This window comes from Aptenodytes forsteri, unplaced genomic scaffold, assembly GCF_000699145.1.
Source record: "Aptenodytes forsteri isolate BGI_AS27 unplaced genomic scaffold, ASM69914v1 Scaffold333, whole genome shotgun sequence".
Taxonomy (NCBI): Eukaryota; Metazoa; Chordata; class Aves; order Sphenisciformes; family Spheniscidae; genus Aptenodytes; species Aptenodytes forsteri.
Genome location: NW_008794542.1, coordinates 1,739,509 through 1,750,925, shown reverse-complemented (window position 1 = coordinate 1,750,925; position 11,417 = coordinate 1,739,509). Strand labels below are relative to the sequence as shown.

The following is an 11,417-nucleotide window of genomic DNA, read 5'->3' as shown; positions in this document are numbered from 1 at the left end:
CTATTTTCCAGATGGAACTGAAGCTCCAAGGCTAAATTACTTACCTGCTGCCAGACAAAAGCATGGTGGAACACGGAACTGACCACAACAGTCCTAATTTCCAAGACAGTGTCTTAAACACTGCACCATTTTTCTTGCAAGGCCCACATAGTCTGCACTATGCACAAATACACCTCAGATCATAGGATAATATGTGAAAATGAAAGCTTTAATATGCTTTGACCTGCACTTTGTTTTTTGCTCTCTCCTGTTATACATTGTCCACATGGAAACAGTGTCTATTCTGCAACACTTTCTCAGAATTTCCTTCCACTAGCAAACACACTATTTGGGCTGTGTGGCACCACAGAAAAAGCCAATGCAGCTTTTAATTTACTGCTGTGTCTGCATGTTAACATGAAGAAGGTCAGTAGGAGTGTACACAGTACTGAGAAAATGAGTAGTTAATTATTGCTAGACTGCAAGAAGGGAAAATACATGATTTATTTTGGTTTAGGAAACTGCAAATCACGAGAACTGCTTCTTTTTCTGGATTGTTTTTTGTGGGAGGGCATATGTACAGTAAAATTTGCAACAATCAGTTGAGGCTATTCAATGTGCTTTGAGTATTACAGGAAAAAAAAAATCCCCTCTCATCAGTGGGAGCAATCTCAATAAACAAAGTACAATATTCAGCAAGAAAAATCCCATTTTTCGTGCTCATGTGTATAACCTGGCAACTTGCTAATATCTTTTGCCATGCTTACTCCTCCTGAAGTGCTTGTGCTTGAGGGTTTCATTGCATCATCAACAGTCTATAATGCTTCAAAACTAAGCTGTGTTTAGACCAAAATGCCAGATTTGCTCTTCATGGCACAAGTTTTAATAATTTTAAAACTTATCAGCATACAACAGCAGGCCTAAACTTAGTACAACCAGATCTTTCTGTTGGGATGTCAAAGCACTGTTTAAAACTTTTCTCCAGTCCTCCAAAGGCTGAAGTTATATTTGCTGTTCATATTCCAGCTAGAATAAATAAGCAAAATGCATTCATATTACAGAATAGATATGATAACCATTTTAAAAACATTCTAAGAAGGCATTTTTGTCAAATGTTTTGTCCCAACCTTTCTATCAGAACAATCAGAACAGGCAGACCAAAACTAGCAAATCAGTTCCTCTGCAAAAGACAGACTAGTCCCTCCCAAGTACTAATTATGAATAATAATAAAATTATGCATCATTATAAACACATCTAACATTTTTGCGTGATTGTGTTGAAAAATAATAGTTGTTGAAGGCTGCAAAAGTAGCAAAAACTCTTACTTCCAGAGAAAGATAAGGATAGAGTCCTGGGGAGCACAATTTGCTAGACTCAACTTCACCTGTTACTGGGTAGCTAGGAGAAGGAGAGGCTTATGTCCCGTGTCCACGAGCAGAACAAAGCATTGTCACAAAGCCCAGAAAGCCAGCTGCAGGATTAGGACTTCCCACGTGAGTCTCGGGCAAGTCTCCAGGCAACTGGCAAATGCCAGAGCAATCATAGAAAATTTCAGTGTAAATTCTGGAGAATTATTGCAGTATGTTCCTTGTTGACTTAACAGTTTTATCCAGACAGAATACCAAAGGTTTGAAAAAGACATTCACCATCCTAGCACTTTAAAGACATAGCCAGTCAGCCCACTTTATTAGGTGGAACACAGCAAGTGAGAAGTGATGATCATTAAAACCAATGTACACCGTTTTCAGAGCTTAGATTTACTTCAGTAGTATTCAACAGATATGCACTGCTGCAAGTTCTGTACAGGCAATTACAAAACTTACCAAGAGTTTTTGCACTGGAACGAACTAGATATCACAACCAACAGGCGTGTACAGTTCTATAAATATAAATGCTAAATAATTGAGTTCATGTACTCAAATGTTTTGCAACATTTAAGTAATATGAAGGCAAAAAGCTCAGCACCTGCTGGCAACAGCCACTGTTCTGAAACCATCTAACATTTTTCCAGGCAAGATCCAGACTCACCAAATTGCTCAACTTCACAAAGTAAACGAGTAGCAGAGATTGTCTTATCTCCTAACTCCAAACTAAGTAATTTAATATCCTCTGTCACACCATTTATCCTGAAAGAGCGGTTTAGTAATTGTTTCACACTACCATGATGTATGTTTTTTAAGCATTTGCATCACCAAATGACAGAAGCAGCATTATTGAACAATTCCCAACAACTCCTAAAACTCTTTCTTTTGCAGCTAGTCAGTTATAGATGGAGTATCTGCATTTAAGCAATACTGTATTTCCACTGGGAAGGTATTTTAGACAAAACAACTTGGCTAAAACTGCCTGATGCATCCGTATAAAGTTTTGTTCAAGAAAAAAACCAAGGCTCCCTCATTTCCACAGTCTCACTGAAGAAAGGTTTAAGTGATAAAAACCTTTGTTCTTCAGTTTGATTCTTCTTTTCCCAGCAAACACTGAATTAGTTTTGCAACAGTGTTGCTCTGTGCTATGTAGTGAAACTTCTGTCAACATCCCTACAGTGAATGCATACAATCACTCTGACTTCAGCCATCATGTGAAATCACCTGAGAACTCAAAGGAATCAAATATGGTCACATTTTCCCAGCAAGCAAACCGAAAAAATTGTAATGCTTACAGTGATAATAGGAGACTAAACAAAAAAAAAAACAAACTCAGAAGAGGAAAGGTGTCTGACTGGGAGGGGAATGACAACAACAGGTAGAAAAGGAATAGCAAGTAACAGAATGGCGGTTTGGAAAAGAACACTGTAAACATCGAGTCTTTCATCTGCCTTCTTAATAAAACTGCGATGTCTGAAAAAAATAACAAACTAACATCTGCTAACTTTATAAATAACACTCACTGCGCATACATTCTTCATAACATATATGATCCTGCAATGGTCTTTAAAATGTTGTGTACCATAATGAAGTGCTAAAAAAAAAAAATCAAGAAAAGAAGATAGTATATTAAAGTTAAATGTACATGCTATACCTGTACTCAAGAACAATATCGATTAGATTACAGACCATAACTGTAGCTTCTAGACTGTTTCTTTCTTTTGAAATCTGGAAACACATAGTTTATTCAGAATGTATTAAGACAGACATCCAATTTGGGTAAAGATTTTCAGTAGGGGCAATCCTTTACTCGCCTGTTCTAATGATCATTATGCTCACCATGAAAAAGTGCTTTTTAAAAAAGATACTTCACAGTATCTGCTTTTCTACCTCAACATTTGGTGTTAACCTCCTGTATCAGGTGTACCAGTCAAGGTTTTGGCAGCAAGGAAGGCAGGCTGCAGAAGTCACCCCATGCCGGCCACAGACAGTTCCAGCTGTCTCTGCAAAGGACCCACTGCAAGACACAGCTCAGCAGCCAAGTGGGTGGCACCTTTGTGAAAAGACCAGACAACCAGAGGAATGAGAGGAAGAAAGTGAGGAACAGCAGTATGAACACCAAAGTCAGAGAAGAAGGAGGGGGAGAAGGTGTTCCAGGCACCAGAGCAGATACTCCCCTGCAGCCTGTGGAGAAGACCACGCTGGAACAGATATCCACACCACGGCCTGGGGAGGAACCCACACCGGAGCGGTTGGGTATTTCCTGAAGGAATTGCAGCTCATGAAGAGCCCATACAGGAGCAGGGGAAAAGCGTGAGAAGGAAGGAGCAGAAGAACTGTTACAAACTGACCATAACCCCCATCCACCGCTCAGGTGACCGAGGGGGAGGAAATAGAGGACTCAGGAGTGAAGTTGATCCTGGAAAAAGGGAGGCAGTGGGAAGGTGTTATTTTAATTTTTGTTTCTCACTATCCAAATCTATTTTAATTGGCAATAAACAACATTAATTTTCCCCAAGTTGAGTCTGTTTTGCCTGCAACAGTAACTGGTAAGCAATCTCCCTGGGTTTACCCAGACCCACAAGCTTTGTCATCCTATTTTCCCCACCTGTCCTGTTGAGGAGCGGGAGTGAGAAAGTGGCTGGGTAGACTCCTGGCCAAGTTTAACCAGCCACAACTACTTGCAAAACAAATGAAAAAATACTCATTGGTTTAAAAGGAAGAAATTTTAATATACAAATTTACACTTACCATGTTATATTTTCTGCACTGATCTCTCTTGGTATATACTTCTATCATGTTTTCATAATAAAACCACAAAAAGTAATTCTCAAACTAGGGAGGAAACTGCAGCGGTCTGCATGAATTATTCTATTCATAATTTATTCTACAAGTGTTTACAGATTAACCACAAAATAATTCCTCTTCCCTTTTCTCAAGGAAATAAATATTTCACTTCTGAACTCAAGAATCATTCAGCTCTCTAACAGTCTGCGCACTATGCCCCAGCATCCTCTGTCAAAACTAGCATGTTTTTATCTCTTGGGATTCCAACCAGTAGCGTTTGTTGCTCCTCACGTGCCCACACAGCATATTCAGAATTCTTCTCCAGCGACACCCAAAGACACACTTCAGTGAAAGAAGAAACAGCTGAAGATGTCCATCTTCAGTTTTGCCTTGCAATACACCCAGCCGGCAACATTACTTTCTTCCAAATGGATCAGACCACACTTTTAACCCTACAAATCAAATATGAGAATACCAGCAGTTCATAACTAGACTGTTGGAGAAAACAAAAAAAAAAATTGGTCTGCTACTCCAGCCTTGTGTAAGAAACAATGAAAGAACGTAACAATTTCTGCACTGAACTCACAACTCTGCTTAAGCTTGCAAAAATATTTAGAAAGACAACCTCATCTTGATCTTAAGCTTCAGATAATAGAAAAATCTATCACGCCCATAGGTAAGGTGTTCTAATATTGTTGGAACAACGATCTAGAATTGCACCTTGCACTTGAATTTGTCTAGATTTCACTTTCAACTAGTGGATCTCATAACTTCTCAGCAGCAGCTAAATTTAGATGAAAAAGTTATGCTGAGGAGACCTGGTTACCAAGTACCTGCATCTTGAATAAATCAGCCAGTTCAGTCCTTTTCAATGTTTAATAAAAAAGGCAGGTTTACCAGACTTCTATTTCACAATACTCTTCCTACTCCTCTTCAGCATTTCACCACTTTCCTGGAAAGTGATTCCTGCACTGATGATTTAACTGATATGTGTACTAAGGACATGGCATTAATCCTATTTGGTTTTCCCCTGCTGCTGCTGATGTTAGGCTTTTCTAAAAATAGGAGTAAGTTACCATTTAACATACTCAGATATGAACAGTTTCAGCAAGACAAGCACTCTCATGTCTTTAAACAAGAAGTGTCAACTTGAAGTGAATAGCCAGTTCCACTACCTATGAAACAATGAACTGTCAAGGATGGTCTGCCATACTTTAATTTTTATTCCCCTAATATGCTTTTCTACACCTTCTACTGGCAACAGCAGGGATCAAAAAAGGTATTAGCACTGCGTTCCAAATTTTCCTTTATGTGTAGTGGATTTCTGCCTTATCTCTCCAGCCATGAAGCTGGAAGGTACTGACAAAGCGCTCAATAAATTGTGTTCAGCTGAGTTGTAAAGCAGTGTTCCACAAAACCAGGGTGCAATAGTGTATTTTTTTACAGCTAGAGCTCAGGCCACCATGGTTCTTGTTTGCTCTGAGCTGGTTCACAAGTTAATTTCTGGTGTGGAAACTGGCATCTATTTAAGAAACTGTGAAGATAACAGAATCTTTACAACTTATTTGGCCAGTTAAGTCAACTTAAAAGAAGTTTCATTAAATCCATAATTTTCAAGTGAAGAATTAGCCTGAAAAAATATTTTCATGGTAAGTTTATTATATATGTATTCTTTGAATGTATTCTTCACTGTATTATTTAAATCCATATAAATATTCAGGTCTTCCTTCAAGAAGGTCTTTGAAACAATCAATGCAAATATATAAATCAAGTATACCTGCAGGCTGAATATCCTCTTGAACAATACCAGCTCGGTTTATTGACTGTTCTTTCTCTGGAAAACAGAACAGAAAGGACACTACTAAAAAAAAAAAAAAGAAAATACCAGACATCTTGACTGCACCCAATAAAATAATATTGAAAATTTTATTCATTCTGGATGCTACACAGTAAAATCCTGGTGAGTAACCACCTACACAATGCGAATGTAGTATTCATACTTCACTGAGAAACTAACAGCTAGTCTGTATTGAGAGATTACAAACAATAAGATAATAATCTTAAAAGTAATGACTACTGTTTAGTAAAAGATGCCAAAATATCTGCCATGATCCCATCACTTAAGGAATGACTAGTACTTTTAGGAGCTATCACTCATATGCTCAACATAAAACTCTTCAAGAAAAGATTTATTCTTTCCAGAATCAGTGATCCCCATTTTCAGGCCCTGAAAGATCTTGCATCTTACCACAAGTAGATTTCATGACAGCATCTATAAAATTACTGCTTGTAAACTTTGTGAAATGAAGTATTGGAGGGATATTTTCCATATAATAGGCCTGTCTCAGGCTTTTCTTTTTTGTTTGAAAGATTCAACCACTTCCAAGAAGAGAAGTGGGCAAAACCATATTATTTCCCCTTATTAAACGCCCCTCCTTTTTTTTCCCCTTCCAGTTAAGTGCTTTACCACTGTGGCACTTTGAAGCAGGAAGTCAAAGCTCAGCTGGATTAGCCTTTTGCCCACTACCACTGAACTTTTTAAGCCTTTAAAAAGTTGTAGGGTTCACATTCTCAGGGGAAACTCAGAACTAAGCTCACCTTAAAACTGAAACTTTTCAGCATCCCATCCCACTGAGAATGCACAGGCACTACATGTTATTAGGCTGTCTAGGTACAAGCCTAATGCTACCAGAGGCTAGCAGGCATATCACAATAATTGATTCTACTTGCAAGGGGCAAGAGCTAGAGGCAGATCCAGCTTCTCCAGTTCTGTTCACTGAGCATGGTAATTGCCATTCCATCCTTTTTAGCAGACAAAATCTCAGGGAACTGTCTAATTTCAAAGGAAAAGGTACAAAACCCAGACAGAGAAAACAGAATAAATTAGGGCAAGGAATCAGACTTATTCTAGGACATGGAGGAGAATGATATTTAGTCTTAGGTGGAGACTAAGATTGGAAGAGAGGCAGAGACCAAATGGGAATCAATCTGAGAGGTTTGGGAAGACACTTGAAGTGAACAGAAAGAGCTGTTAACTGGTCAGGCAAAGAAATGAGTGCAGAGAAGTAACAGATGAGAACTGTGGAGATAGGACATGGAACAGTCCGTGGGGAGATTGGGCTGGGGCCTGGAAACAACTTGGAACACAGGTAAGCCAAAAAAAGGACAGTGAGGAAGAGCCAGTCTTGATGAGAGGACAACCACCTCACACGGCGGGGTTAGGAGCCGAATCTCACAGTTCAGCAAAATCACAAAATCTACTGTGAAAATGCCCCGGTATCAATCCAAACAGCAGCTGTCAACCCACTGTTTTAATTAATCCAAGTGGAAGAGGTCTGTGCTGAAGACCTCAAAGTTTCAACACTACCACTAAACTGTGTGTTTCATATGAAGGAAACAGTCTTTTTTAAAGCTAGTTACAGACAGGAAAATATTAGAAACATCAAGGCCACAAACTGAGGTACTAAAAACTTACAAAATGATAGCACTTCTGTATGAAATTAAGTCAAATCCCTGTGTGCACAATTTAAGGTACATATTAACAATTTGATTACATACATTTTTTCTAAGTAGCTTCCATTTTATTTGTTAAACTGCTAGGAACTCCTCTGAAGATGTGTGAGAATTGTGCAGAAAAGTCGTCTTCCTGAACATACTGTGCCTCATTTGTGTAGAATTTGGGAGATACACAAGAAAAACAAGATTGAAGAAAGAAAAGATAGCATTTCATGTTTACATAGTTGAATGTCATTCCAGAGAACTAAAATCCATTCTTGCCTTTTGCAGGATGTGACGCTAATCCAAATGTCTGACTTCAGACCCAGTGTCCCAAAATGCAGAAATACTGAGTATTCACCCATAGCTCAAGCCAATGGGAGATGTGAGCTTCTATAGAAGTTGTCATACAGCTTACGAGACTGTACTTGGAAAAATCAAATCCTTTGTACCTCAAAGGTTAAAATACTTCCGCTCAAGTACCACAACTGTGAAATTCCATGTTCTTGTCTAAAGTATTATGATAACAAATGCTTGTGCTTCTCTCATACCACAGCGATGAGCATCAAGAAAAGCACATAGGAAATTAATAAAGGTGCGATCAAAGGAGAGTTTGAGCAGCATGCCGTAAGTAACATTTAGAATCGGGTATTAAATAGCAAGTTTAAGCTCTTGCTAACTGCACATTGCTCATCTTATGTGCTAAATGAAGATTTTAAAAAAATCCCTAACCTGCTGGGGAACATTTGCTCATGTAATTCATAAGTACAAAAGAGGACACTGTCCACTAGTTCTGTTCTTTCCTTAATGCTGAGCTGCACTTCTGATATTGTATTTTTGGAAAGTGTACAATAAGCAAAAACGAGTTAAAAATAAGGTTTTTAAACGGGAACACAGAGTAGAAAACCTATCTTTGTGGGCAGTTTCCAACTTCACAAACATAGCTGCCTTAAATAAAAACTGGCTTGCAAGTTAAACTTTACTTCAGCTTTGATGCAAGGCTAAAGCCCCTCCAAGAAGATCAATAGGTTTGTTACCCTTTTCCTTTTTTCTTTTTCCTTCCTAGAAATCTCTTCAGTTGTCTCAGCAGATTAACCACATGCATCTTCAGGTTACCGCCAATAGCTTGCTTAGCTTTATAGAAGTTAAAGTGAGGCGACGAGCCTGGTTACACCAAACTTTTCCCCACTTCCTTCGGCAGCAGTTAACAGAAGTTTAGGAGTAACAGGTGCTCTCCCTACCACTCCCACAGCCCAGAGTGCCCGCCTGGAGCTGCTGAGGCTTCACACCCAAAGCTTCAGGTGCCCTAGAGTGCTCGAGAGCTGCCTGGTTACAGAGTCAGTTGCGGGCTTTGGCTGGTTTTCTGTGTTTCTGGCAGGAAAGTGGGGTTTTCTTCAGCAGCCAGTTTCAGAGAAAACTCTGCAGACCGAGACCAGCTCTAGCAAATCATCACAATCGGTAAAGAGTCTGTTACCACGTTTTAAGTTAAACTTTTCAATTGTGGCTGGAAAACATCTTGAACAACTTACAGAATCACAGAATGGTTTGGGGTGGAAGGGACCCTAAAGATCATCTAGTTCCAACCCCCCTGCCGTGGACATCTTCAACTAGATCAGGTTGCTCAGAGCCCCGTCCAACCTGACCCTGAATGTCTCCAGGGATCATGGAAATGGGATGTAGAGACCCTGGATTGCTGACGCTCCTCCTGAAGCGAGGATTATGCTGGCGGGCTTTCCAAGACGGCACTCACTGATGCCTTCATTTCAGAGCAGAGGTATGAAGTATTTGTTGTGGGAAATTTTATGTGCCCTAGACAGTGGGCATCTTACAGCCACGTGTTCTCTGGCCGTATCCTTCTGCTGCCCTGATACAGACACTCATGGTATTTCTTGAAGTGCTCAGCTTCCCAGGAGAACCGTAACATGCTCACAGCAATGTAATATTTTTATTATTACAAAAGATTTCTTCAGCAAACTGCTGTCTGACACCTCTATGTATTAAACATGGAAACAGCAAACCAACCCATCTAATGTTATAGGTTATTTAGGGTCTCAGCTGGTGATTCAGGTAAGCACAACTGTTTTCTTTCTCCCCACCCATTCACTTCCTTGACTTTTTTTTCCAAGCAAAGCCCAAACAAGTTACAGATCGGAAGCAGCAGCTCCCAGCCCCACTGCTCACTGCGCCAGCTCCTGCAAGAAGAGCTGACCATCGCGTTACCCATGCAGGGCACTCCCACGTTTGTTAAATTCCACATGCTCCTTGTGCATCAAGTTTTGCTACCTGGCTTTTAACAGTCTCATGAGTGAAAAGTTTAAGAGCACACTCGCCATACAGTCATATTAAATGCTTTGTGTTAACAAAATAAACATCTGCTCCTCCCCTGTTGCTGGCTGATGCCAGAGGAGATGCTTGCACTCACGCAGTCACCAAGGTCCAAAAAAAAAAAAAAAAAAAAAGAGTCTAAACAGACCTGCTGTGCTTCTTCAGTGATGATTCTCGGGCCTTAGATGCACTTGTGCTGGAAACAATGACGTAATGCAGCATGACGTTGCCAGAGCGAGTCTATACGTTGGATTTGGGGGCAGAATTGAGGGGGATTTCTCTGAGTTCTATCCTCATGCAGAGGTACTCCCCGATGGCAGCCATCAGCGCGGTGCACACGATGTGCACCAGCCACCACGTCATGGTCAAGGGAAAGTGCGAGTTATAAATCCAGCAGCCCAGAAGGTGGAAGAAGTGAACCGTGACTGTGAAATCCAGGCACTGCTTTCCTCGGCGGATGAAGTACAGCAAGCCCAGAGCACTGCAAAATAAAGACAGAGATTAATAACAAACTGCTCCGTGCCTATGGAACAGGAGACACAGCAAGAGCTATCAGCAGCTGTTGGTGCCGATTATTTAGCTGTTTTAAAAATTCTTAAATGTTTTAAGGACAGGTTGTTTCTGACCTCTCTCCCGGCTGCTGCAGCAAGACTTACATGCTTACAGCTTTTTAATTACATGATGGCAGTGAAATGAGCTTTTAGCATAGAGAGCCAGGCAGGAATTTTTAAACTATCTCCCCCAGTAACCTTTGCCCAGTGGCAGGGGCAAAATACATTCTTGTTTATAGATCAGTGTCTGCTGAGATCCATTAATCCTAACTTTCAGTACAATCTCTCACAGAAGCAAATCTCATTCCCAGCTGGGAAACTGAGGCAGTGAAGCGAAATGACTTATCCAGGATCTAGAAAGTCAGGAGTCAGCAGCTCCCAACTGCCCTCAGCAGATGTGCCCAACCAGGCACAGGGCTTTTGGGAGATGTTTTGAGAGAGGCAGTAGGTCACACTGAATTCTCTTGAAGTTTAACGTCAAGAAAGAACAAGACACAGGTGCTCCAGCTAGTTGCCAACTTACCAGGTGAGTGCATTGAGGATGAAAGCCATCATGGAGAGCCTCCCCGGCGGGGTTGAGAAGCCTAAAATCTGCATGGGACTATTAGTAGGAAACCGCGGCACAAATCACAGCCCACAGCACATAATCTCATCCCGTGGCCCAGCCGCATCGGCACTGCCCGGCGCTGATTATGATCCGTAAGAGGAGCCCGAGCCGCTACGGCAGTACTTCTAAGAGGTCTGTCTCTCTGCCTGGGGGGTACCTAAGAAAAGGGACGAGTCTGGTTCTACGAGGGGTACCACCTGGACAGGGTGTGGAGCGTGTGTGTCTCCGTACAGGGGTTACCTATGGGGGAGGGCGGTTGTCTTTACACCCGGGGTACCTAGACAGGGTGTCTGTCTCTATACTGGGGG

At 40.9% G+C, this 11,417-nt stretch overlaps 1 protein-coding gene and 1 long non-coding RNA gene across 2 annotated transcripts; both read right to left on the bottom strand.

Annotated features, from left to right (window-relative positions):
- Positions 1 to 4,055: 4,055 nt before the first annotated feature.
- Positions 4,056 to 5,964, bottom strand: LOC103893252. The gene is made up of 2 exons (XR_657246.2): positions 5,909 to 5,964; positions 4,056 to 4,583 (listed from the first exon to the last, which is right to left on the bottom strand). It is a non-coding gene; the product is annotated as an uncharacterized LOC103893252 (long non-coding RNA).
- A 3,423-nt stretch (positions 5,965 to 9,387) lies between these two features.
- Positions 9,388 to 11,096, bottom strand: LOC103893251 (protein SYS1 homolog). The gene is made up of 2 exons (XM_009272297.2): positions 11,026 to 11,096; positions 9,388 to 10,432 (listed from the first exon to the last, which is right to left on the bottom strand). Exons 1-2 carry the CDS (start codon positions 11,055 to 11,057, stop codon positions 10,192 to 10,194), a joined length of 273 nt encoding a protein of 90 aa, XP_009270572.2. The 5' UTR covers positions 11,058 to 11,096; the 3' UTR covers positions 9,388 to 10,191.
- Between the last annotated feature and the right edge of the window lie 321 nt (positions 11,097 to 11,417).

What these genes read in the sequence shown, in the direction of transcription:
- LOC103893251 (XM_009272297.2), bottom strand. Translation starts at nt 11,057, where the DNA reads ATGATGGCTTTCATCCTCAATGCACTCACCTG. An exon ending in ATCCTCAATGCACTCACCTG is followed by an intron (nt 10,433 to 11,025) that starts GTAAGTTGGCAA and finishes TTTATTTTGCAG; the next exon opens with TGCTCTGGGCTTGCTGTACT.